General features: G+C 52.0%; 1 protein-coding gene across 19 annotated transcripts in view; it reads right to left on the minus strand.

The window, feature by feature from the left end:
- LZTR1 (leucine zipper like post translational regulator 1) overlaps window positions 1-26,710 on the minus strand; it is a 279,906-nt gene that overhangs the window by 63,258 nt on the left and 189,938 nt on the right. For all 19 annotated transcript variants that reach the window (XR_010601021.1, XR_010601022.1, XM_065595073.1 and 16 more), the window contains 2 exons: window positions 9,038-9,221; window positions 7,904-8,073 (listed from right to left, as the gene is read on the minus strand). Coding sequence is in view for 17 of the 19 variants with exons in the window: in XM_065595073.1 (XP_065451145.1) it covers window positions 7,904-8,073; window positions 9,038-9,221 (354 nt within the window). In the remaining 2 variants the exon portion in view is untranslated. The remainder of the gene's footprint in view (window positions 1-7,903; window positions 8,074-9,037; window positions 9,222-26,710) is intronic.

The raw sequence follows: 26,710 nt of genomic DNA on the forward strand, positions 1-26,710 counted from the left end.
GGTGGTTTGTGCTGCTTCTTGGGCCGCGGAGATAGTGAACGGTGCCGCGTCTGTACCGGTGCCGGAGACGTCCGGTGCCGAGAGACTGCTGGTGCCGGGTTGTTCCAGTGCTGGAGGCGCGCTTCGGACCGACAGTGCCTGGTCCGTGTGTGGTGCCGAGGGCACTGGGCTAAGTGCCGCTTCCATTAGGAGTAGTTTTAAATGAAAGTCCCGCTCCTTTTTTGTCCGAGGCTTGAAAGCCTTACGAATGCGGCACTTATCGGGTTGATGAGCTTCCCCCAGGCACTTCAAGCAGGAGTCGTGGGGGTCTCCTGTGGGCATCGGCTTGAGACAGGCCAAGCAAGGCTTGAAACCCGGAGACCTGGGCATGAGCACTGGTACCGGGGAGGAGAGAAAGGGGATAAACCCTGTTTCCTCCACGTATATACACTATGTACAAAAACTTACTAACAACTACACTATAACTGTTAAACTGTTAAAACTACACTAAAGAACTATCTACAGTACAACGAGTAAAGCTAGGGATGTGGAGGTCAGTTATGCCACTTTCCACAGTTCCAACGACTGTCACGGGCGATAAGAAGGAACTGAGGGGGTGCTGGGTTGGCAGGGGCATATATCTGGCGCCATAAGGGTGCCACTCCAGGGGGCGCCTCAGCCGACCCACCGAGTGTTGCTAGGGTAAAAAATCTTCCGACAATCGTGCACACGGCGTGCGCACACCTAATTGTAATCGATATGAGCAAGCACTCGAAGAAGAATAACATAGTTCTTGCATCCCTGAGAGAGACAGGAGACTGAATCTCCAGGAGGCCATCCTAACTTTTAGAACAAAAACAATTTTGGGAATATACGGGACAGAGAGACTTCATCTTGATCAGGGGTGGGCAAACTATGGCCCGCAGGCTGGATCTGGCCCTCCCAGAAGCGGCTGGCACCACGTCCCTGAGGCCCCCGGGCAGGGGGCCAGAGGGCTTTGTGCGTTGCCTTTGCCTCCAGGCACCGCTCCACGCAGCTCTGATTGGCCGAGAATGGGGAACCAATGGGAGCTTTGGGAGAAGTACTTGGAGGCGCGGCAAGGGCAGCGCACGCAGATCCCTCCGGCCTCCCCCCCCAGGGGCCGCAGCACTTCCTGGAGCAGCATGGGGCTGGGGACAGGGCAGGCGTGCAGGGAGCCTGCCCTGGCCCCGGTGCGCGCCACTGCCACCCCAGAGCTGCTTTAGGTAAGCAGCATCGGGCTGGAGCCTGAACCCCTCCTGCCCCCCGCCCCTCAACTCCCTGCGCTGAGCCCCCTTCCTGCACCTTGCACCCTTCCTGCACCCCAACTCCCTGCCCTGAGCCCCCTCATACACCCCGCACCCTTCCTGCACCCCGACCCCCTGCCGTACCCCGCACCCCTCCTGCACCCCAGCCCCCTGCCCTGAGCCCCCTCATATACCCCACACCCCTCCTCTGCCCCAATCCCTTGCCCTGAGCCCCTTCCTGCACACCGCACCCCCTCCCACACACCGCACTCCCACCCCCTGCTCTGCATACAATTTCCCCACCCAGATGTGGCCTTCGGCCCAAAAAGTTTGCCTGATCCTTCACTTTAAAGACCCAAAGAAACCAATCAATTTGAGCTGTGAGATGGGTCCTGGCCAGGCCAGCCTGTGAAAAGCTTGAAAGAAGACTGGGGGTGAGAGAGATCATCTTGAATAAAGACTGTACTTTGGTAGATTCAGTTTTAGACTTTTAAATGCATGTTTTTACCTTTATTTGCTTATAACCATCTCTACCTTTATTTCTTTTACTTGGTATCACTTAATTCAGGCTCTTTGGTTAACCTCGTTTTGCTTTCATTATAACTCATCAGCCCTGGGTAAGTGCAGTGAGTGTGTGCCTCTAGGAAGCTGACAGGCTGGAGTGTTGCACTGTCTCTGGAGAGGCAGGGAACCTAATACTTTTTCTGAGGGCCCAATGAGAGGGAATGGACCCTGAAGGATGATGACTTTGAGGCGGATTCAGGATTGGAAGGGTCCTAAATTCAGCCTGCAAGAAGTAACCAAGTTGGGCAAAGCCAGAGTGAGCCTTGTGGGCTGCTGGCTGGCTGTTGGGGTCAGAGCTCTGGACCAAAGCTGCACAGTCACAAGACACCCAGGGTTAAAAGGCAGATATTGACCGAACCCCTGACTGGCCTGGGTGAACCCCAAAACATCCCAGTGAAATCTACCCTAGCTACTTCATAACAGGATCTAATATAGTTAGATATCAATTTGGACAACCTTTGGGTGGAAATGGCTTGACCCTTAACCCTATCTGCAAAGACTACACACAGTCTGTGGGATCTCATGAAGGATGTTGTCCTGTCCACGTAGTACGTTACAGCCCTACTATGTCAAAGGGTGTGCCATTTGGCTTCCCCCCTGGTTTGAGAATAGCGCTTGAGCAAGAAAACTGGGCAGGGAAGCAACTGATTTAAATGAAAATCAGAAACAATATTAGGCAGGAATTTGGGGTGAGGCCTATCTTTATGGAGGATCATGTCAGATGGACCAGCCATAAGAGCTTGTATGTCCCCTACTCTATGAGTTGATGTAAGCAGTCTTCATAGACAGTTGATAAAAAGAGCAGGTTGCTTGTGGCTAAAAAGGAGGTCCCTTTAAACAGTTAACACTGTGTTGAGGTCCCAGGAAGGAGGAGGCCCTTGGTCTGGGGGGAAAAACATGAATGAGACCCTTATGGAATCTTGCAACTGTAGGATGGGAAGATACAGTATAACCCTGAATTGAGGATGATGTGCAGCTATTACTGCTAAATGTACTCTTATGGATCTGATGGATGGTCCCAAATGTATTAGAGCTAGCAGACAGTCCTGAGTAGCAGAAACAGGAACTGACAAGGGAAATGTTCTGGTGCCCAAATAGAAAACCTTTTCCATTTTGCCTCATAATTCAGTATAGTAGAGGGTTTTCTGCTATGTCAGAGGTGGGCAAACTATGGCCCACGGGACCATCCTGACGGGCCCCTGAGCTCCTGGCTGGGCAGCTAGCCCCCGGCTCCTCCCCCGCTGTCCCCCGTCCCCTGCAGCTATGCCGCCGCGTGGGCAGCACTCTGGCCGGCGGGGCTGCACGCTCATGCTGGGCAGCACGGCAGTGTGTCTGGCTCTGGGAAGGCATGGTAAGGGGGCCAGGGGGTTGGATATGGGGCAGAGGGTCCTGGGGGGCAGTCAGGGGACAGGGAGCAGGGGATGGCTGGATGGGGCAGAGGTTCGGGGGGGCAGGGGATGGGGAACAGGGGGGATTGGATAGGGGGTGGGGTCCCAGGGGGTCTGTCAGGGGGCAGGGGTGTGGATAGGGGTCGGGGCAGTCAGGGGACAAGAAGCAGGGGAGGTTGGATAGGAGGTGAGGTCCGGGGGGCGGGGGTCCCAGTAGGGGGCGGTCAGGAGACAAGGAGCAGTGGGGGGTTGGATGGGTGGGAGCTTCTGAGGGGGGCAGTCAGGGGGTGGAAAGTGGGAGGGGTCGGATGGGGACAGGGGCCAGCCTGTTTGGGGGGCACAGCCTTCCCTACCCGGCCCGCCATATAGTTTCGCACCCCGATGTGGCCCTCAGACCAAAATGTTTGCCCACTCCTGTGCTATGTACCAAACTGTTCTGGACTTCATTTGAACAGCTCCTTTCAATGGCAATTAATCAGCCAACAACCACACTGTCAGATGTAATGATGAAAGAGGTGAAAGATCTCACTTCTGTTTTGCAAAATCATGTCAGATAGAACAAGTGGTGTGATCAGGGGCTGTGTTGACAGGTTTATCAGCTCAGAGTATCAGAACTGTCTGGGCCAAGCTGGGTCTATCATAATAACTGAAGCTGAACCTTGTCTGAGTTTCCTCAGGATCCCTGGTCTTAAATGGATTGGCAGAAGGCATACATGAGCCCCTGTGCCTATGAGACTACAGAAAGCCTGGACTCAAAACCCCTCTGGAGTAGAAGACACGGCATTTTTTGTTCTGGTCTGTGGCATACAGGTTTATTTCTGGATACCATATTGCAAGGGACCATTAAAGATTAATTGTTAACACCCCCTCAGTTATGGGGGAAAGGCCGGGGGGAAGGCAACTTGTTGGAGGGGTTGTTAGTGGGATTGTTGTAATAAGCCATAAATCTAGAGTCCTATTTAGTCCATGATTTTTTGGGTCTAACAAAGTTATAAATTTAAGCTCCCAGGAGTCTCTTTTGAAGATGTGCAGATTTCCTGAGAAGTCAGATAGAGTGATCATTTTCTGAAAAGTGTTCACCCACGTGGTGTTTTTCTCTTTTATGATTTTTCTGTGTTAGCTCATTTGAGAGCATAGTGCCTGTCTGGTTTCACTCACATAGTTGTTATTGGGGCATTTAGTGAATTGGATGAGGTATGCCACATGTTGCAGGACTCTCATATCTTGAAAGTTGTGCTGGGGAGGGGGTGTCAATCATTGTAGCCATGGAGATATGTCTACAGGTTTTGCATCTGTTGTTCTGGCAGGGGTCTGGTAAAGATTTGAGTTGATGTGTCCTGGTCTGTGGGGAGCTTGCTTCTAATGATGACTTTGGAGAAGCTGCGGGGTTGTTTGAAGGCCAGAAGAGGGGTTCAGAAAATATTTCTTTCAGGATGTGGTCCCCATAGAGTATGGGTTTAATGCTATCTCATATGAGTTCCAGTGTGGGATGGTAGGTTACAACTACAGGTGTGTAGTCAGAGGGGTTTTTATTTCTGTATTGAAGCAGGTTCTCTCGGGGTATTTGGGTGGCCCGTTCCATAATGCAATCTACTTATCTGGTGAAGTGTTCTTGTTTGGTGAAGGCGGTTTTAAGCGTGTTAAGGTTTACATCCCACTGTAGCACTTAGTGAAGAGCTTCTCCCATCAACGTATGTACTCCACCTCCCGAGAGGCGGTAGCTATGTCGATGGGAGAAGCCCTCCCATCAGCATAGTACTGTTTACACTGGGGGTGAGGTTGGTATAACTACGTCAGGTATAAATTGATAGTGTAGTCCAAGCCTCAGTATCCAGGGTCTCCACAATTCAGGACAGGAGGTCCAGGAAGGCTTTAGAATCAACCTAGCCAGGGTGGGGGCTGGTGTCTCTGCCTTGTCTGGTGGTGAGGAGGATTCCTTGGGGGATGACGGGGCTCACTGTTGTCTCTCTATCATCTCCTGTTCCTGTGGGCCCACCTCTCATTCCACTGTGGATGGGCTAGTCAGCGAAGCCATCAAGAAGCATGATCCATTCCTTTTTCTACATGTAGGAGAGGCTAAACTACTCCTTCACATGTGGGAGGATGATCCCCAATAAGGTCAATACAGCCAAACAAGGTGCCATGTTTATGGGTATTGACCAGGTTGGGGCTGGTTGGCCCATGCCACTCCAGAGCCAGTTGAGGCGGTGCTCTGAATGTGGGCTCCCCAATATCCTTCTTGAGGTCATTCTCCAATGGCAGGGAAGAGGGATCTCTGTTCAATGTCAGCAAGAAGGGCTACATCGGCAATAGTGAGGAGGAATATATCTCCTCACTGAAGGACAGTACTGAGGGACTGAATGGGGCCAACTGATGAACTTCCTTGGCTTCATCACAGGCATTGGTACTGGGATCGTGGTAGGTCCCTTGTTTTGCCCAACTGTTTAAGGGTTTTTTCCTTGGAGAAACATCCCATGTCTTCCCCCTGGGAGTTCCTCTCAGTCTTGGAGCTAGGTTTATGCTCGTACAGGCTACATCAGTGGGCGTCCAGATTATAAGTGGATGCAGTGCTAGCTTTACTCGTTGAGTTGGGGCAGTCAGTAAGGAAGCCAAAGTTCTCAGCACCAGATTTACCAATGCCAAGTCTGTCAATGCCAAGGTGCATAGTGCCAAGCTCTTAAGAGGCAGTTGACATCCTCAGTGTCAACTCTGCCAGTGTCCTCTTTGCCTTATTTCCACTGCCTGATCCTGGAGTTCGAAGAGTACTCAAGGGATCACTGGTCGATGCTAATTTAACCAGCCTCACTCTGGTCATAATTGTCACATCTGGGGCCAAAGTGACCTGTATGGACTGCTCAAGTAGATGTAGCTTGAGCCATGCATTCCTAGACTTGCAGGTCCTAGTGGAGAAGTTCTTGCACACAAAGGAATTATTCAGGATGTGACTCTCTCCTAAGCAAGAGAGGCATTAGCTTGTCTGTCCATGATAGGGATTAGTTCATTGCAGGACCGGCAGGGTTTGAACTCTGTCACAAGGCATGGAAGCTGGCAAGAAGCTGCTGCACATGGGGTGGGGAGATGTCACCAATCAATACCCTTCAGAGAACAAATTTGATTATAAGAATTCTTCACTAAGCACCTTAAAAGATCTGGCTTAAAGGGTCTGAAGAGAGTTGCAGGTCAGAGATTTGCTAAGGCAGTAGGGGGAACTGGGTTGTGGCTGCTCTGCCCTTTATGCCATTGTGTGAGAGCTATTCAAAATATCTGATCTTCTGTACATGAGGCCTGTGCACACCTACAGTGCGACTACACTGACACATACTTGAAGAGCTAATAACAGAGAAAAAGAAATGAGCTTAAGAAACCAGACAAACTTTAGTAAAGAGAGAGAAATTCCTGTGACAAATGTGTGAATTTTCTGTAATATTTCTGTGAACTATATGCATCTCCTCACTGCACTGGAGGCAGAAGGGTTAACGTGCTTCTCCTGGAACAGAGCAGGAGGCATGAGAGGTTTGGGTCACGTAGCTGTCTGGGGTGGTAAGAATGCGCCATTAAGAGCTGGTTGGAATTAGCACAAAGCAATGAAGGGTCCAGAAAAAAAATGGGAACCTCAATGACCAAACATGAATCCTTGGCAGGAGGCTAGAGCTCAGAGGAAGCAGAGCAGGATGAAGCCCTGGTTCCACCAATATGGACTCTATCATAAGTCTGCCACTCTCATACTAACCCAAAGACTTTCTGTGCTCCAGGCGACAAATAAAGGTTACCTTGCTGGGGAAAGGCAGCCTGGTGTTGCTGCAGTTACTTAAGAGCATTGCACCCTGAAAGGAGAAATATCTCTTGCAGGAGTCTGGCTCAGCTAGACTCCCTGAAGGGAACCACAGAGAAAGAGAGGTGAAATTGTAGAAGCCATGGTCCCGCACCTGGAAAACACTGGGGATCCAAGGGGTCCAGCACAGTAAAGGGGTACTCCGAGGAGACTGGTTAAAGGCTAAGACACAGATCAGACTCTGGGAATCCATGACAGCCACCTAAGAACTGTAGAGGGATTTCAAGTAAAGAGATGTCTTTAGGGCAGTAGCTGTTCCAGCTGCTGCATTAGGGCATGTCTACACTACAAAATTAAATTGATGTACAGCCACCACAGTAATTAAAGTGGTGGTTCACGTCCACCTTCTGTCAGCTGTACGCATTCTCACCAGGAGTGCTTCTACTGACTTAACTGTGTGGGGCACTGGGGGGCACTGACACCTGGAACTCCCCAGGGCTGACAGCCAACAGAAGATGTAAGTAACGCAGTGTCCACGTGGGCACTGCGACACCCTAACTACATCTACCTACACCTCTTGCAGAGGTGGAGTTATTAGGTCACTGTAGTGGGTGACTTACATTGGTGGGAGCTACATTTTAGTGTAGACGCTTACAGCTAGGTCAATGTACGTTGCCCTAGGTCAACCAAACTCTGTAATGTAAACCAAGCCTTAAAGGCATAGGAAGAGGGAGGAAGGGAATCTAATTTAATGCTGGTGCTGAGCCCCAGGTGGAAGTTTAAGTTGCTACCTCCAATTTCAACGTCAACTTCAAAGCCTTAAAACCCACAAAACAACATGAGTTTAGTCCATGAGTCAATGTCTACATTGACTATACTGAGCTTTAATTCTCTAATTTTTATCAGTAACCTTGTTAGTGAAATTCAGTGTTTACCTTTAGTTGATCCAGTTGAAGCTTGTTAGCATTTTCACACACAATGAGCACATTCTGTAGATCTACAGATGCTTCAATATACTGGAGGCAGAGCTGTTCCAGTCGCGAGAGCTTGAAATTCAGGGCTAGTTTGTACACGTCCATGATAAGTAGTACATCCTGCACATGACCTGTACATCATAAAGGGAAACAGTATCATTCCACAGCTTTAGAGAGCTTTCTAATATAAGGGTCTTCAGAGATGTCCAGTGAGGTCAGAAATTTTCCCAAACCAATTTCTGATGCCATCTTGAGTAATTAGGATAGCACAACCAAGGGAGATTAGTATTATGATCATCTAGTCTGATCTCCTGTTTAACACAGGTCACAGAGCTTCCCCAGAATAGTTCCTAAGGGAGATTTTTAGGAAAACATCCAATCTTGATTTTAAAATGGTCAGTGATTAATGGTTAATTACTCTGTTAAAAATGTATGCCTTATTCCTGTCGGAATTTGTCTAGCTCAACTTGCAGTCATTGCACTGTTATACCTTTCTCTGGTAGACTGAAAAGCCCATTATTAAATATTTTTTTCCTATGTAAGTCTTATAGACTGTAATCAAGGCACTCCTTAACCTTCTCTTTGTTAAGATAAATAGAATGAGCTCCGTGACTCTGACTACAAATCATGTTTTCAAATCCTTTAATAATTCTTAAGTATCAGAGGGGTAGCCATGTTAGTCTGGATCTGTAAAAAGCAAGAGAGAGTCCTGTGGCACCTTTAAGACTAACAGATGTATTGGAGCATAAGCTTTCGTGGGTGAATGCCCACTTCGTCGGATCATGCATCCGACGAAGTGGGCATTCACCCACGAAAGCTTATGCTCCAATACATCTGTTAGTCTTAAAGGTGCCACAGGACTCTCTCTTGCTTTTTAATAATTCTTGTGGCTCTTCTCTGAACCCTCTTCGATTTTTCAATATCCTTCTTGAGCTGTGGACAACAGAACTGGACACAGAATTCCAGCAGCGGTTGCCATCAGTGATAAATATAAAGATTTGCTCACAAATTGCTAATATTCAATTTTCATATGTTTTTTAAAAAAGCCCCTGTGGGCCAGGTTTGGTTTGCAGAGTCCTCCTCCTGCTGTCCTACCTTTGCGTGGGTATTTTATTTTATCCGTGTACAGGAACTGCATGAGCACCTCAAAGGGCTGAGCTTCAGCTTCTCGGATTGTCACTTCCAGCAGGGGTTGCAGGCAGCACAGCTTGACATTGCCACAAATCCCCTCGTTCTGGGACAGTGCTTGTCCCTCTTCTTCAATCTCTTGCTTAGATTTCTAATGGGATAGAAAAACAGTAAACAAAGAAGCAAAGGTCTGGGTGTGTCCCTGGGACTGGGGTTGAGAAGGGCTGGTTTGCCAGGAACAAACTGTGTTTGTGGGTGTGCATTTGTGAGACTGTGATGTGATACATGGCTTTGCATTGTACTTACTGGGGATGTGCAGTGGAGTTGGGTCCCTTCGTGCCCTGAACTGACTTTGTGACATTTATCTTTGAATTTCCCTGCATTTCAAAATAAAGAGAGCCTCAGCCACGGAGCTCAGCAATGAAGTGTACCATTTTCCCTCCGAAGAGGTCCATGGGGTGCTGGAAAGTCTCCTCTGCGCTCTGTGCACAACTGCATGTACACTGGGCAAAGTGGCTGCAAGGCCCCCAAGTAAACTGCTCTGGTACAGCAGGCCCCCATGAGAGACACAGAGACAGCACCACAGCTTTGGATCCTCTGGCACAGGAGGCATCTCAGGCAGATCAGAGGCAGGGGAGGGCATGGTTGAGACAGTCCTGCACCCTGATGATTCCCAGCTACCACAATGTCCATTAGGGCTAAGGCAGCAGGGGGTGCAAATTAGTGCAGCCCTGGGATTGCTTTAACCTGCTTGCCTGGCCGATCTGTCCCTTATCAATCTCAGCATAGCAGAGGTACAAAGCCTACCCTCTCATCCTGGTTCTGACCTGGGACTCCAAAGTGCTACAGACAATCCAGACATCCTCAGACTGATCATTTCTCTTCCCTGCAAAAGCATTGGTCACACCAGAAGTAAGCTCCGGGCTGAAGCTACTGGAAGCTCGTGGAATCTCCTTCACTGGAGTCACGATGCTCCCATTCATTCATGGCTGAGACGACCAGCGAACAGGGGGCTGGATGACAAAATAGGAAGTCGTATCCCTTGGAAGGGGTGAAGTACTTCCTCTTCACCCCCCTTGCCGTTGGTGTGCTGGAGGCTGCGGTTTGCCAGACCGTCTTGTAGTTAGATTGAATTGTCTTTATGAGCGGGAGCACAATTCTGGATGGGCCTTCAGGGCTTAGGATGTCCACCATAGGATCCTCCTGCTCCACTGCTTCCTCCGCCTGTAGGCCCAAGTTCTGGGCGACCCTGAGGAGCAGCTCCTGATGTGCCCTGTGGTCAATCGGAGGAGGCCCCGACACTGCCATGCCCACCACAGCTTCGTCTGGGGAGGATGAGGAGGTGAGGGCCTGCTGTGCCTCCTCCACCTGCTCTTCTTGCCCCTCATCATAGGCCGGGGGCATGTCCGAGCCCTGCCTGGTTGATTGTCCCCGGGATGGCCCCGGGCTCGGTGCCACTTCCACTCGCTGGTGTTCCGGAGAAGCGTCTGGCGGCCTGGATACCATAGCCTCCTTGGGTGTGGAGGGGTGCCTGTGTGGGGACCGGGACCGATGCACCGAATAGCTGGACCTCGAAGCTCTGGAGGAGGTCCCTTGCTGCTAATGATAGGCCCATGGTGTCTAAAAGGGCCATTGTCCTGGCGGGCCCCATTTTGGAAAGCCAATATGGCTGCCAGCTGCACCCTGACCAACGAGGGCACCTAGCCCTGGGCCCTCAGGTGGAGGTGGATGTCGTGGGCTATACAGAAGTCCCACAGGCTGAGGGCTTCGTGGCAGAGGGCGGAGGATCGGGCCCCGCCTTGCCTGTTGATATAGAACATCGAGGCCGTGTTGTCTGTGAGAACCCTGACTGCCTTGCCCTTCAGGTGCGAACAGAAGGCCGTACACGCCAGCTGCACTGCCCTGAGTTCCTTGATGTTTATGTGAAGGGTCAGGTCTTGCGGAGACCACAGGCCTTGGGTCTGAAAACTCCCCACATGGGCTCCCCAGCCCAGGTCCAATGCATCGGACACCAGCTCCATGGACAGGGCCCTGTCCCTGAACAGGACCCCTTGGTGTGTTACTCGGTGTGGACCACCATCGTAGCGAGGTGGTCATCGAGTTTGGCACGGTGAGGACCTTGTCCAATCTGTCCGTGGCTTTGGTGAACTGCGAGGCGTCAGAGTTGTAGGGGCCTCATCCTGAGCCTGGCATGGCGGACCACATACGTGCACGGTGACATGTGACCCAGCAGCTGTAGGCAGGACCTGGCTATCATCACTGGGAACCTTACAATCGAGTGGATGAGCCCTTTCACGGTCTCGAACATGTCTTGGGGGAGAGAGACCGACATTGCGTCCAGGAGCACCCTGATAAACTCTATGCATTGGACTGGGACTAACGTGGACTTGGTGTTGTTTACCAACAGGCCCAGGGCGGTGCATGTGGATAGGAGGAGTGCCACATGATCCCTCACCTGCAACCGGGAGGTGCCCTTGACCAGCCAGTCATCCAGATAGGGGAATATCTGGACCCTCCGGCGCCTGAGGTAGGCTGCTACTACCGACATGCACTTCGTAATGACCCTGGGGGCACTGGACAGACCAACCAGGAGGACTGTGAATTGGTAGTGATTCTGTCCCACCACAAAACGGAGGAAGCACCTGTGCCCCTTGAATATGTGGATGTGGAAGTATGCGTCCTGTAGATCGAAGGCCGCGTACCAATCCCCGGGATCCAGGGAGGGGATGATGGAGGCCAGGGAAACCATGCAAAACTTGAGTTTTACCAAGTACTGGTTCAGACCTTGCAGGTAGTATGGGTCTGAGCTCCCCTTTTGGCCTTCCGGATAAGGAAATACCAGGATGTAATACCCCTTGCCCAGGAACTCCTTGGGCACCGTCTTTATCGCTCCTAATTCCAGGAGCATCCCAACCTCCTGCTCGAGCAGAGCCTTGTGCAATGGGACCCCCAAGAGGGATGGAGGCGGGGGGTGGTTGGGTGGGTAGGAGATAAACTGGAGGGTGTAACATCGGGAGATGGTGTGTTGAGGTTCGAGGTGAGCTGCGACCATTCCGGGAGGAATGCACACAATCGACTGGAAAAAGGGAGCTTTATTAGGGATGGATCCGTGCTGAAAATTGGCGGGGTACCCCCGAGCGTCCCGTCAAAACCGCCTTTTACCCGCCTGCTTGCCCTTAGAGGACCCAGGCTGTGGGGCAGGCCGCTATTGTTTTTGCAGGTGTTTCCTATAGTCCCGTTGCTTCTTTTGGGCGGCTTCGTATTTCGGGAGAGCGGCCTGGGTGGGAGCCTGCTGTGGCTTGAACTTGAGTTTTGCCAGAGCCAGGACATAGAGGCCCAGGATCTGGAGGGTCATCCAGAAGTCTTTCATGCCATGCAGCCTTGTGTCCGTTTCCTCCGCAAACAGCGCCTTCCTGTCAAAAGGGCAATCCTGTTTTGATGACTGCGCTTCTCTGGATAACCCAGAGAGCAGAAGCCAGAATGCCTGTCTCATATATCCGAAGCGGCCTGCAGAGAAGCCCTTGCAGTGGCTGCCCCTTCCTCCACGAGCGCCTTAAACTCCTTTCTATCGTGCTCCCGGAGGGAATCCTCGAACTTGGGGAGGGATCCCCAGAGATTGAATTCGTAGCAACCCAGGAGAGCCTGATGGTTTGCTACCCTCAGCTGGAAGCTTGACGACGAATACATTTTTCTCTCGAAAGCATCCAGCCTCCGAGAGTCTTTGTTCTTTGGGGTCGGGGCTGGCTGCCCCTGTCGCTCCCTGGGTTGACCGACTCGACCACCAAGGAGTTGGGTGCCGGGTGGGTATACAGATACTCGTGCCCCTTAGTGGGTACGAAGTACTTGTGCTCTGCCTTCTTAGAGATGGGAGTCAACGAGGCTGGTCTTTGCCACAGGGCATTTGAAATTTTTGCTAGCCCTTCATGGAGCGGCAAGGCCACCCTGCCTGGTGCTGAGGGCGACAGCACATTGAACAGGGAGTCTGAGGGCTCAGGGTGCCATTTCCTCAGCCTGGAGATGGAGGCTTGCTGCCACCTTTTTTAGTAAGTCTTGATGGGCCCGGTAGTCCTCCTGCGGGACGGAGGGGGGCGGGGCTGCAATCAGCTCCTCCGGATGAGGCGAGGAGGCCGGTGCGGTGCTTTGGGTGTTGGCTGGCACTGGAGGATCCACCTCCTGGTTGGACTCCGGGCATGGCACCGAGGAAGCCCATCGACTCTTTTCTTGGCAGTCTAGGGATGGAGGCCAATGGTGCTTCTGACGCCCCAGCCACCTAGTGATCCCCCACCGGGGGCTGCGCCGGAGGCCATGGTGCCCACTGGTACCACTGGGCCCACCATGATGCAGGGTGCCATTGCACTTGCTGAGACACTGGTGGAGCTGGCTGATCAGGCTGGCTAGCCTGGCCTGTAGACGGGCGACTGTGAGCAGAGGTTGGGCTGGCGTACGACACGCTGCGGCCTCCAGACTGGGAGTGGCGGTGGTGCCGGGATCTATGTCGACCACGGGACTGGGACCTCGAGGCGGGAGAATGGCACTGACGGTAGTAGTTGCTCCACAAGCGATCTCAATGGGTGGACCCGCGATGGCGAGGAGCCGGCGATCGACGCCCAGAGCTACGGTGCCTTGGCGGAGACTTTGAGCAGGATTCTGAGCAGGAACAGCGTCGACGGTGATGCCGCGACCAACTGCGGTACCGCCTTCGAGGCGAGGACCATTGGCGATGTCCGCCACGGTCCCGTCTGAGCTCGCTCAGTGAAGACGAGCGGTGCCGAGAGTCCCGATTGGATGGCACCCATCCAGACAGTCTGGCCGGTGTTGAGGGCAATCCACATGGACTGAGCCCTGAACAGTCACTGGGCGATGAGCGGTATCGGGAACGTTCCCTCGACCGAGACCAGTACCGGGCCGGCGGTGACTGTGGTGATCCCAGCAGCGGCTTGCCTCTGGAGTGTGGGGCCAACATCGGCGGCACTCCAGGCACCAGCATGGACCTGATGTCCTTAGCTGCCTGGAGGGCTTCGGGTGTAGATGGCATCCGGACATCCTGAGAGGCCTGCTTTGAAGGGGCCGGGCTACTCCACTCCGCGTGAGTCAGAGGCCTAGGGCCCAATGGGGACTGAGGACTACCCGACATGGGTCTAGTCTCTGCCCAGACTTCCCTCGGTGCCGTTGCGAAGAGGGAGTCTTTCCGGTCCTCTTGGCATGCCCCGTGGAAGGGGAGCAGTGCCGACTAATCGAGGGTACCGGAGGGTGTCTGCACACCGACGCCGCAGTGCCAGGTACCAGATCAGAGCGGCGTGCCAGGGTCGGGGCCAGCGCTAACTCCATCAGGATGTCCCAGAGTCTAATGTCCCTTTCTTTTTTAGTCCGGGGCTTGAACGGCTTGCAGATCTTACACCTTTCGCTGATATGGGTTTCTCCCAAGCAGCGCAGACAGTCTGTGTGTGGGTCACTATATATAACATATAATGCCTACAGGAGACGCACGACTTAAATCCCGGGGCACGGGGCATGCCCCGGCCTGGGCTCACTAACTAACTAAACTTTACTGAAAACTAAACTGACTAAACAGCTACTACTGAACGAACAGTTCTGGGGACAAGCTGCAGCAAGGCTGGAGCTGTGCAATTCCGACGCACCTTCACTGCCGGCAAGAAGGAACTGAGGGTGGGGGGAGCGCGCAACTCCCCTTATACCGCACCAGGCAGGCGCCACTCCAGGGGTCACGGGGGGCGCTCTCCCCCTACGGGTACTGCTAGGGGAAAAACTTCTGGCACCAGTGCACGTGGCTAGCACGCACACCTACTGTGGAATTGACATGAGCAATCACTCGAAGAAGAACTAATTTATACCTTAGCCTCTGAGGCCTGGTCTACACTACGGGTTTAGGTCGACTTTAGCAGCGTTAAATCGAATTAAGCCTGGACACGTTCACACGACGAAGCCCTTTCTTTCGACTTAAAGGGCCCTTTAAACCGGTTTCTTTACACCACCTTCGATGAGGGGATTAGCGATAAAATCGGCCTTTGTGGGTCGGAATTGGGGTAGTGTGGACGGAATTCGACGTTATTGGCCTCCGGGAGCTATCCCACAGTGCTTCATTGTGACGGCTCTGGACAGCACTCTCAACTCAGATGCACTGACCAGGTAGACAGGAAAAGACCTGCGAACGTTTGAATTTAATTTCCTGTTTGCTCAGCGTGGAGAGCACAGGTGACCACGCAGAGCTCATCAGCACAGGTAACCGTGATGGAGTCCAGGATCGCAAAAGGGCTCCAACATGGACCGAACGGGAGGTACGGGATCTGCTCCCCATATGGGGAGATGAATCAGTGCTAGCTGAACTCCGTGCAGTAAAAGAAATGGCAAAGTATTAGAAAAGGTCTCCAAGGCCATGAAGGACCGAGGCCATAACAGGGACACACAGCAGTGCCGCATGAAAATTAAGGAGCTAAGGCAAGCCTACCACAAAGCGAGAGAAGCAAATGGAAGGTCCGGGGCAGAGCCGCAAACTTGCCGCTTCTACGCGGAGCTGCATGCCATTCTAGGGGGTGCAGCCACCACTACCCCAACCATGTGCTATGACTCCGTCAATGGAGAAACACACAGGGAAGAGGGTTCAGGGAACGAGGAAGATGAGGATGGAGGTAATGTAGGTAGCTCACAGCAGCAAGGAAGCGGAGAAACCGGTTTCCCCAACAGCCAGGATATGTTTGTCACCCTGGACCTGGAACCAGTAACCCCCGAACTCACCCAAGACCCTAAGGGCACACAGGAGACCTCTGGTGAGTGTACCTTTGTAAATATTACACATGGTTTAAAAGCAAGCGTGTTTAATGATTAATGATTAATTTGCCCTGGCAAATTAATTGTTCCCGGCAATCGCGGCCAGTACAGCTACTGGAAAAGTCTGTTAACGTGTATGGGGATGGAGCAGAAATCCTCCAGGGACATCTCCAGAAAGCTCTCCTTCATGTACTCCCAAAGCCTTTGCAAAAGGTTTCTGGGGAGGGCTGCCTTATCCCGTCCGCCATGGTAGGACACTTTACCACGCCAGGCCAGTAGCACGTAGTCTGGAATCATTGCATAACAAAGCATGGCAGCGTATGGTCCCGGTGTTTGCTGGCATGCAGACAACATCCATTCCTTATCTCTCTTTTTTATCCTCAGGAGAGTGATATCATTCACGGTCACCTGGTTGAAATGGGGTGATTTTATTAAGGGGACATTCAGAGGTGCCCGTTCCTGCTCTTCTGAACAGAAACGTTCCCCGCTGTTAACCACGTGGTGGGGGGAGGGGTGAAGTGATCATCCCAGAGAATCGTGTGTGTGTGTGCGTGGGGGTGGTTTACTTGGGTTTGTGCTGCATGTTAACCCGGAAACCGCAGCCCCTCCTTTTACATTGAAAACCCATTTTAAATGGCCAACCCAATTCATCCTTGATATGGGAAATGCGCTGCTGTTTGAAACCATTCCCACATGTTAAGAAGGTTAAAAAAGCCAAAAGACTGTGGCTTACCATGGCTGCCTGCAAGCCGAAATCTGTTGCCTGGCACTGCGTGAGTGATCTCTCATACCAAACCGGCAGGCAGAGGAAAAATGTGACCTTGTAACGAAAGAGTGTACCCATTGTTCTCTAAAATGTGTCTTTTTTAACCACCTCTCCCTTCTCCTCAACCAGCTGCAAATGTTTCTCCTTCGCAGAGGCTAGTGAACATTAGAAAGAGAAAACGGAGAACGCGGGACGATATGTTCACGGAGCTCCAGATGTCCTCCCACGCTGATAGAGCACAGCAGAATGCGTGGAGGCAGTCAATGTCAGACATGAGAAAAGCACAATATGAACGAGAGGAGAGGTGGCAGGCTGAATGGCGGGATGAAAAGAGCAAGTGGCGGGCTGAAGACGATAGGTGGCGTCAGCTTGCAGACAGAAGGCAAGAGTCAATGCTCCGTCTGCTGGAGCATCAAACTGATATGCTCCAGCGTATGGTTGAGCTGCAGGAAAGGCAGCAGGAGCAGAGACCGCCGCTACAGCCCCTGTGTAACCAACAGCCCTCCTCCCCAAGTTCCATAGCCTCCTCACCCAGACGCCCAAGAACACGGTGGGGGGCCCTCCGGCCACCCAGTCACTCCACCCCAGACGACTGCCCAAGCATCAGAAGGCTGGCCTTCAATAAGAGTTAAAGTTTTAAAATGCAGTGTGTCCTTTTCCATCCCTCCTCCCCCACCCATCCCAGGCTACCTTGGGAATTATCCCCCTACTTGTGTGAGGAATTAATAAAGAATGCATGAATGTGAAATAACAATGACTTTATTGCCTCTGCAAGCGGTGCTCGAAGTGGGGAGGGGAGGGTGGGGTGGTTGGTTTACAGGGAAGTAGAGTGAACCGGGTGGGGTGGGGGGTTGGAGGGTTCATCAAGGAGAAACAAACAGAAGTTTCACACCGTAGCCTGGCCAGTCACAAAACTCGTTTTCAAAGCTTCTCTGATGCGCACCGTGCCCTGCTGTGCTCCTCTAACCGCCCTGGTGTCTGGCTGCGCGTAATCAGCGGCCAGGCGAGTTGCCTCAACCTCCCACCCCGCCATAAATGTCTCCCCCTTACTCTCACAGATATTGTGGAGCGCACAGCAAGCAGCAATAACAATGGGGATATTCTTTTCGCTGAGGTCTGAGCGAGTCAGTAAGGTGTGCCAGCGCGCTTTTAAACGTCCAAATGCACATTCCACCACCATTCGGCACTTGCTCAGCCTATAGTTGAACAGGTCCTGACTCATGTCCAGGCTGCCTGTGTACGGCTTCATGAGCCATGGCATTAAGGGGTAGGCTGGGTCCCCAAGGATCACGATAGGCATTTCAACATCCCCAACGGTTACTTTCTGGTCCGGGAAGAAAGTCCCTTCCTCCAGCTTTCGAAACAGACCAGAGTGCCTGAAGACGCGAGCATCATGTACCTTTCCTGGCCACCCCACGTTGATGTTGGTGAAACATCCCTTGTGATCCACCAGGGCTTGCAGCAGCATTGAAAAGTACCCCTTGCGGTTTATGTACTCGGTGGCTTGGTGCTCCGGTGCCAAGATAGGGATATGGGTTCTGTCTATTGCCCCACCAGAGTTTGGGAATCCCATTTCAGCAAAACCATCCACTATTGCCTGCACGTTGCCCAGAGTCACTACCCTTGATATCACCAGGTCTTTCATTGCCCTGGCAACTTGGATCACAACAGCCCCCACAGTAGATTTGCCCACTCCAAATTGATTCCCGACTGACCGGTAGCTGTCTGGCGTTGCAAGCTTCCACAGGACTATCGCCACTCGCTTCTCAACTGTGAGGGCTGCTCTCATCCTGGTATTCTGGCGCTTCAGGGCAGGGGAAAGCAAGTCACAAAGTTCCATGAAAGTGCCCTTATGCATGCGAAAGTTTCGCAGCCACTGGGAATCGTCCCACACCTGCAGCACGATGCGGTCCCACCAGTCTGTGCTTGTTTCCCGGGCCCAGAATCGGCGTTCCATGCCATGAACCTGCCCCAGTAACACCATGATTTCCACATTGCTGGGGCCTGTGCCTTGTGAGAGGTCTATGTCTATGTCAATTTCCTCATCACTCTCTTCGCCGCGCTGCAATCGCCTCCTCGGCTGGTCCGGGTTTCGCCTTGGCATGTCCTGGCTCTGCATATACTCCAGGACAATGCGCGTGGTGTTCATAGTGCTCATAATTGATCTGAGCGGGCTCCATGATCCCAGTGCTAGCTATGGCGCCTGGTCTGAAAAAAGGCGCGAAACTAGTATCTGACGGACCAGGAGAAGGAGGGAGGGCAGGAGGGAGGGAGGGCCGAGTGACAACATGGCGCACAGGTACAGGGAATTAAAATCAAGAAAGGTGGCTGTGCATCAGGGAGAAACACAAACAACTGTCACACAGAATGGTCCCCCCAAAGATTAAACTGAAAACCCTGGGTTTAGCAGGCTGTTGATTTCACGGAGGGAGGGGAAGCAAATGAATACAGAACAAATCTATTTTTTACATCTTAAGACGACGGTGCAGCATGACTGATAGCCCTCGGCATCTTCTGGGTACTTGGCAGCAAATACTGGGCGCTTGGCAGTTAGTGTACTACGATGGCCTTCAGGCCTATTGCACGATCTGCTGCTCAGGGAAGACTCTGCTAATGTGCGATGATCCAACTTGTAATAGGACGGTTACCAGTCGTAATACACCATCTACTGCCAAAAGGCAAGGGGCTGGTGCAATGCAGCCCTACGGCTGCCAGCCCCACAGCTGCCAGCACCCAGATCGCCGATGAAGGCTACCAGTCATGCTGCACAGTCTACCGCCAAAAGGCAGTTAGCTGCTGCTGCTGTGTAGCAATGCAGTCCCACGTCTGCCGGCACCCAGATGACATATGGTGACGCTGAGCTGAGCGGGCTCCATGATTGCCATGGTATGTTGTCTGCACAGGTAACCCAGGTAAAAAGGCGCGAATCTATTGTCTGCCGTTGCTCTGACGGAGGGGGAGGGGCCTGACGACATGTACCCAGAACCTCCCGCGACACTGTTTTGCATCATCCGGGCATTGGGATCTCAACCCAGAATTCCAATGGGCGGCGGAGACTGCGGGAACTGTGGGATAGCTACCCATAGTGCAATGTTCCGGAAGTCGACGCTAGCCTCGGTACTGTGGATGCGGTCCGCCGACTAGAGCACTTAGAGCATTTTATGTGGGGACACACAAAATCGGCTGTATACAACCGATTTCTATAAAACCGGCTTTTATTAATTCGACCTAATTTCGTAGTGTAGACATACCTTAAGGATAGAACAAGAAGCAATGGGTTTAAACTGCAGCAAGGGAGGTCTAGGTTGGACATTAGGAAAAAGTTCCTAACTGTCAGGGTGGTTAAACACTGGAATAAATTGCCTAGGGAGGTTGTGGAATCTCCATCTCTGGAGATATTTAAGAGTAGGTTAGATAAATGTCTATCAGGGATGGTCTAGACAGTATTTAGTCCTGCCATGCGGGCAGGGGACTGGACTCGATGACCTCTCGAGGTCCCTTCCAGTCCTAGAATCTATGAATCTATGAATCTATACCACATCATTTTGTATGCATAGTTGAGATTATGTTTTCCAATGTGCATTATTTAGCATTTATCAACATTGAATTTCATCTGCCATTTTGTTGCCCAGTCACCCAGTTTCGAGAAGGCCCTCTGCAACTCCTCGCAGTCTGCTTTGGACTTAACCATCCTGAGTAATTTTGTATCATCTGAACATTTTGCCACCTCATTGCTTACCCCTTTTTCTAGATCATTTATGCATCTGTTGAACAGCACTGGTCCCAGTACAGATCACTGGGGGACACCATTATTTCTCTCCATTCTGAAAACTGTCCATTTATTCCTACTCTTTGTTTCCTGTCTTTTAACCCATTACTGATCCATGAAAAGACCTTCCCTCTTATTCTTTGACTGCTGACTTTGGTTAAGAGCCTTTGGTGAGGGACCTTGTCAAAGGATTTCTGGAAGTCAAAGTATACTATAACCACTTGCCCACATGTTTGTTGACACCTTCAAAGGATTCTAATAGATTGGTCGGGCATGTTTTCCCTTTACAAAACTGATGTTGGTTCTTCCCTAACAAATCATGTTTATCTATGTGTCTGATAATTCTGTTCTTTATTATAGTTTCAACTATGGTACTGAAGCTAGGCTTACCAGCCTGTAATTGCCGGGATTGCCTCTGGAGCCATTTTAAAAAATTGGTATCACATTAACTATCCTCCAGTCATCTGGTACAGAAGTTGATTTAAGTGATAGTTTACATACCACACTTTTAGTAGTTCTGCAATTTCATACTTGAGTTCTTTCAGAACTCTTGGGTGAATACCTTCTGGTCCTGGTGATTTATTACTGTTAAATTTATCAATTTGTTCCAAACCTCCTCTACTGACACCTCAATCCTCAGATCGGGCACCTAAAAAGAATGGCTCAGGTATGGAAATCTCCCTCACATCCTCTGCAGTGAAGACCAATGCAAAGAATTTATTTAACTTTTCTGCAATGGCCTTATTTTCCTTGAATGCTCCTTTAGCACCTGGTTTGTCCAGTGGCCCCACTGATTGTTTAGCAGGCTTTCTGCTTCTGGTGTACTTAAAACAATTTTTTGCTGTTAGTTTTTGAGTCTTTTGCTAGTTGCTCTTCAAATTATTTTTTGGCCTGCCTAATTATATTTTTACACTTAACTTGCCATAATTAATGCTCTTTTCTATTTTCTTCAGTAGGATTTGACTTCCAATTTTTAAAGGATGCCTTTTGCCTCCAACCTTTTTATGCCCAAGATCACTTTTTGAATCTAAGAGCAACTCAGGATCTACCCTGCCCCTTCCCCCAGGCCCTGCCCCTTCCCCAAAGCCCCGCCCCACTCACTCCATTCCCCCCATCGCTTGCTCTCCCCCACCCTCACTCACTTTCACCGGGCTGGGGCAAGGGGTTGGGGTTCGTGAGGGGTGGCAGGCTCTGGGCTGGGGCTAAGGGGTTCGCAGTGTGAGAGGGGGCTCTGGGCTGAGCCGGGGGCAGAGGGTTGGGGTGCAGGAGGGGGTGAGGGATGCAAGCTCTAGAAGGGAGTTGGGGTGCAGGAGGGGGCTCTGGGCTGGGGCAGAGTGTTGGGGTGCAGGAGGGGCTACAGGGTGCTGGCTCTGGGAAGGGGGTCAGGGTTGAGGCAGGGGCTTGGAGTGCAGGAGGTGGTTCAGGGTGCTGGCTCTGGGAGGGGGCTCAGGGTGGGGCTTGGGGTACAGCTTCCCGCAGGGCAGCACTAACCTCTGGTGGCTCCTGGTCAGCGGCAGGCGCAGCGAGGCTAAGGCAGGCTCCCTGCCTACCCCGCCTCCACACCACTCCCGGATGGGGCCAACATGCCCCTGCAGACCCTGGGGTGGAGAGGGCGGGGGGGCATGTGGCTCTGCGTGCTGCCCCCTTCTGCATGCACCACCCCTGCAGCTCTCCCAGCCAATGGGAGCTGCAGGGGCGGTGCTTGCAGGCAGGAGCAGCACACATGGAGGGAGACCCCTCCCCCCCTGCCCCCAGGGCTGCAGTAGCTGCTTCTGGGAGCGACGTGGGGGCAAGGTAGCCTTAGGCAGTCACACTGCACTGCCGCCGGAGATCGCAATCGACTGGGAGATCCTCTAGACCACTGCTCTAACCGTTTCTTTTACTTTGTTGTTTAGCCACGATAGCACTTTTTTGGTCCTTTAACGTTTTTTTAATTTGGGAGTATACATTTAATTTAAGACTATGATGGTTTTCTAAAAACATTCCCATACAGCTTGTAGGCATTTCACTTTTGTGACTGTACCTTTTAATTTCTGTTTAACTAGCTTCCTCATTTTTGAGCAGTTCCCCTTCCTGGAGTTACTGTGCTGGGCTTCTTTGCCATTTCTCCCACCCCCACGCCAAGGATGTTAAATTTAATTACATTATGGTTGCTATTGCTGAGTAGTTAAGCTATTTTCAATCTCTTGGACCAGATCCTGTGCTCCACTTAGGCCTAAATCAAGAATTGCCTCTCCTCTTGTGGGTTCCAGGACTAGCTGCTCCAAGAAGCATGTTGATGGTTGAGCAACTAGATGCTGATGGTTGAGCAGCTGCAGGTACAAACATAGATGTGTTTGGTATTATAAGTAAAGGTGGACCCAGTACCACAGATATTAACACAGAAGAAAATAAAGGTGATTCTGGCTTTTGTAAGACCTTACGTATATGCTGTTGGCATCTTACAGTACCATGGGGCAAAAAATGAAGCCAGGGTAGAGAGAGATGGAGTTGATAGTGCTGAAGTAATCAGTACTGATGTCTCCTGTACTGAAACAGTACATCCAGTACATAGGAAGGCACCCCACATGTTGACAATACAAAGACACATCTCGAAGAACACCCGTTACGGAAAAGGTAACTGTCTTTTCTTCTTCAAGTGCTTGCTCATGTCCATTCCACATTAGGTGACTCCCAGCAGTTCCCGTGGAGGCAGGTAGGAGTTCACAGCTGTGCAGATTGTAATACGGCTCTGCCGAACCCAGCGTCATCTCTGGCCTTCTGAGTGATGGTATAATGAGCGGTAAACATGTGGACCGAGGACCACGTTGCGGCTCTACAGATGTCCTGGATTTGGATGTGCGCCAAGAAGGCTGCCGAAGACACCAGCGCTCTAGTCAAATGGGCCCTGACAATCGGTGGTGGCGGGAACTTTGCTAGCTCGTAACAGGTCTTTATGCAGGAGGCAATCCAGGTGGAAATCCTCTGCGAAGAAACCGGAAGGCCCTTCATCCTAGCCGCCGTAGTGATGAAGAGCTGGGTCAATTTACGGAAAGGCTTGGTACGTTCCAGGTAAAAAGCCAAGGCCCTCCAGATGTCCAGCGCATGCAGACGCCTCTCCTCAGCAGTCTTGTGTGGCTTGAGATAGAACACAGGCAGGAATATGTCCTGGCTCATGTGAAAGGAAGATACTACCTTCAGCTGGGTGGGGCTGCAGCTGGACCTTGTCCTTATAAAACACTGTGTAAGGCGGTTCTGAGGTCAAGGCCTTAATCTCTGAGACTCATCTTGCTGACGTCACTGCCACCAGGAAAGCGACCTTCCAGGACAAGTAGGAAAAGGAACAGGAGCCCAGCAGCTCGAAAGGCAGGCCAGTGAGCCTGTAGAGGACCAGGTTAAGGTCCCACTGCAGGACAGGGGCCCATACCTGCAGGTAAAGCCCCTTGAGGCCCCCTAGGAACCTGACAGTCATGTCGTCAGAAAAGACTGTCTGATCTTGGATCAGCTGGTGGAACATGGAGATGCCCGCAAGGTGCACTCTAATGGAAGAATGCACCAGACCCTGAGGTGCAGTAAGTAGTCCAAGATGGACTGCATTGAGGAACGCGAAGGAGAAATGCCACGCTCCGACGCCCAGCAGGAAAACCTCGTCCACTTGGCCAGGTAAGTTAGCCTTGTGGATAGCTTCCTACTTCCAAGGAGGACCTGCTGGACCTCCTCTGAGCAAGTACATTCCTCCGCGTTCAACCATGGAGCATCCACATCGAGAGGTGTGAAGACTTGAGATTGGGGTGTAGGAGCTGACCGTGATCCTGTAACAGCAGGTCCGGGCGGTAGGGAAGGGGTCAGGGAGGGGCCACCGCCACGTTCATGAGCGTGCCGAACCCATTGCTGGCGAGGCCACACAGGGATGATCACGATAACCTGTGCCTTGTCCCTCTTGATCTTCAACCAGGACCCAGCTGACCAGAGGGATCGGAGGGAATGTGTACCTCACACCCGTGGCCCATGACAGGAGGAAAGCAACGGAGAAGGGGTCCTTGCTCAGCCCCTGCTGGGAGCAAAACCGATGGCACTTTCTGTTTTGCCTGGTGGCAAACAGATCTACCTGGGGAGTTCCCCACCTCTGGAAGATTATGCAGGCCACCTCTGGGTGGAGCAATCACTTGTGGTCAGGGGAGAAGTCTCTGCTGAGGTGATTTGCTAGGCATTCCTGATGCCGGGGAGGTGACCAGCTTGCAGATGGATGCCGTGGTCGATGCAGAAGTCCCAAACACAGAGAGCTTCTTGGCAGAGAGCCGACGAGCGCGCTCCTCCTTGCCTGTTGATGTAGAACATTGAGGCCATATTGTCTGTCAGGATTCGCACCACAGGTATGGCAGGAAAACCCCGTAGGCCAGCTGGACCACTCTGAGCAACTTGACATTTATATGTAATGTTGTCTCCTCCGGGGTCCACATCCCCTGGGTCCAGAGATGTCCAAGGTGCACCCCCCAACTGAGGTCCGAAGCATCCGACATTATCTCAACAGACTGTCAAACGGGACTCCTGCCAGGACCTTCTTGCGATTGGTCCACAACCACAGCAAGGTGAGAACCACCGGAGGAATGGTTATGATGTTTTCCAGGTAGCCCCTGGATTGGGAATAGGTCGATGCCAGCCATTGCTGCAGGGGCCGCATGCGGAGCCTGGCATGGCGGACCCTGTATGTGCAAGCTGCCATGTGGCCTCGTAGGCATAGGCACACTCTGGCCGTTGTCAGGGGACATACAGACACTTCTGCGATGAGGTCCGTCAGGACCTGAAACCTGTCTAACAGCAGGAACACTCTTCCCCGGGTCGAGTCGAGCATGGCCCGGATGAATTCTATCCTTTGAACTGGAACTAACGTGGACTTTTCATGGTTGACCAGTAGTCCCAAGGAGCAGCACGTGGCTTGTAGTGTAGTGACGTTGCGTTCGACCTGAGCCTTGGAGCTGCCTTTGACCAACCAGTCATTGAGGTACGTGTAAATCTGGATACCCCGATGCCTCAGGTAGGCCGCGACTACCACCATACACTTGGTGAACACCCTTGGTGCTGTAGCCAGGCCAAATGGAAGGACCTCAAACTGGTAGTGGGCTGAGACAACCGTAAAACGGAGAAAGCGTCTGTGTCCTGGGAAGATTGCTACGTGAACGTATGAGTCTTTCACGTCGAGGGTGGCATACCAGTCTCCCGGATCCAGGGAGGGGATAATGGAGGCCAGGGAGAACATGCGAAACTTTAGCTTCCTTAGGTATCTGTTGAGGTCTTGAAGGTCCAGGATGGGACGGAGACCACCTGTGGCCTTTGCGATCAGAAAATACAGGGAATAGAAACCTGTGTTCCAGTAAGGAGGCGGGACCTCCTCCACCGCCCCCAGCTGTAAGAGCTTCTGAACCTCCTGCTTGAGAAGATTCTCGTGAGAAGGGTCCCTGAAGAGGAGTGGGGAGGTGTGGAAATAAATTGGAGGGTGTAGCTGTGCACCACTGTACCAAGGACCCAGCAGTCCGAAGTTATCGCTGACTATGCTGGGAGGAAAGGCGGTTGCAAAAAATTGGGAAAATAGGATCCAGGAAACAGACTGGTAGGTCGCCCCAGGGCAAACCCTCAAAACGACTTTTTAGCTCCTTGCTTGGAGCGGGTCGAGCCTGACTAGGCAGAGAGTGGGGGTGGGTGGCTCGTGCATCATCTGTAGCCCTTAGACTTTTTGTATGGTGGGTTCTGCCGGGGCTGGCTCTCTTGCCCCTGGGGAAGTTGCGGTTTGAACCACTTATGTGCCGTGCCCGGAACGTAGAGCCCCAGGGTTTTTAAGGTGGTTCGGGAGTCCTTCAGCCCATGTAACTTGTTGTCCATCTGCTCCGCAAACAGAGCCTGACTATCGAAGGGGAGGTCCTGAATCAATTGCTGAGCCTTAGAGGACAACCCAGAGAGGAGCAGGTGACTGAGGCTATGTAAAAAGAGATGGAACCTGAATCTTTCCCTCCACCCAGACCCCCTCCCTTCTCTTTTCCCTCTACTAGCTCCAATACTCAGCCTCACTGTCTTCCTGCTCTGCAGTCCCTATCTCTCTATCCCTCTTTGGATGTACGAACTCTCCCCTCCCTTCTGTGTCTCCTAGGCTCTTTCCCTACTTCCTGCAGTCTCCACCTGCAGGCCAAGCTTGGGTGCGTCCGTCTTCAACAACTCCTGGTGTGCCTTAGTGTCATTTGGAGGAACTAGGGGAGGGGGCTCCGTGATGGTCTTGTTTGGTGACAACAAGGAAGAGGCCGGTACCACAGGTTCCACAACAACCACTGGTGGTCCAGCAGGCCGTTCC

Source organism: Chrysemys picta, chromosome 4 (assembly GCF_011386835.1).
Source record: "Chrysemys picta bellii isolate R12L10 chromosome 4, ASM1138683v2, whole genome shotgun sequence".
Lineage (NCBI taxonomy): Eukaryota > Metazoa > Chordata > Testudines > Emydidae > Chrysemys > Chrysemys picta.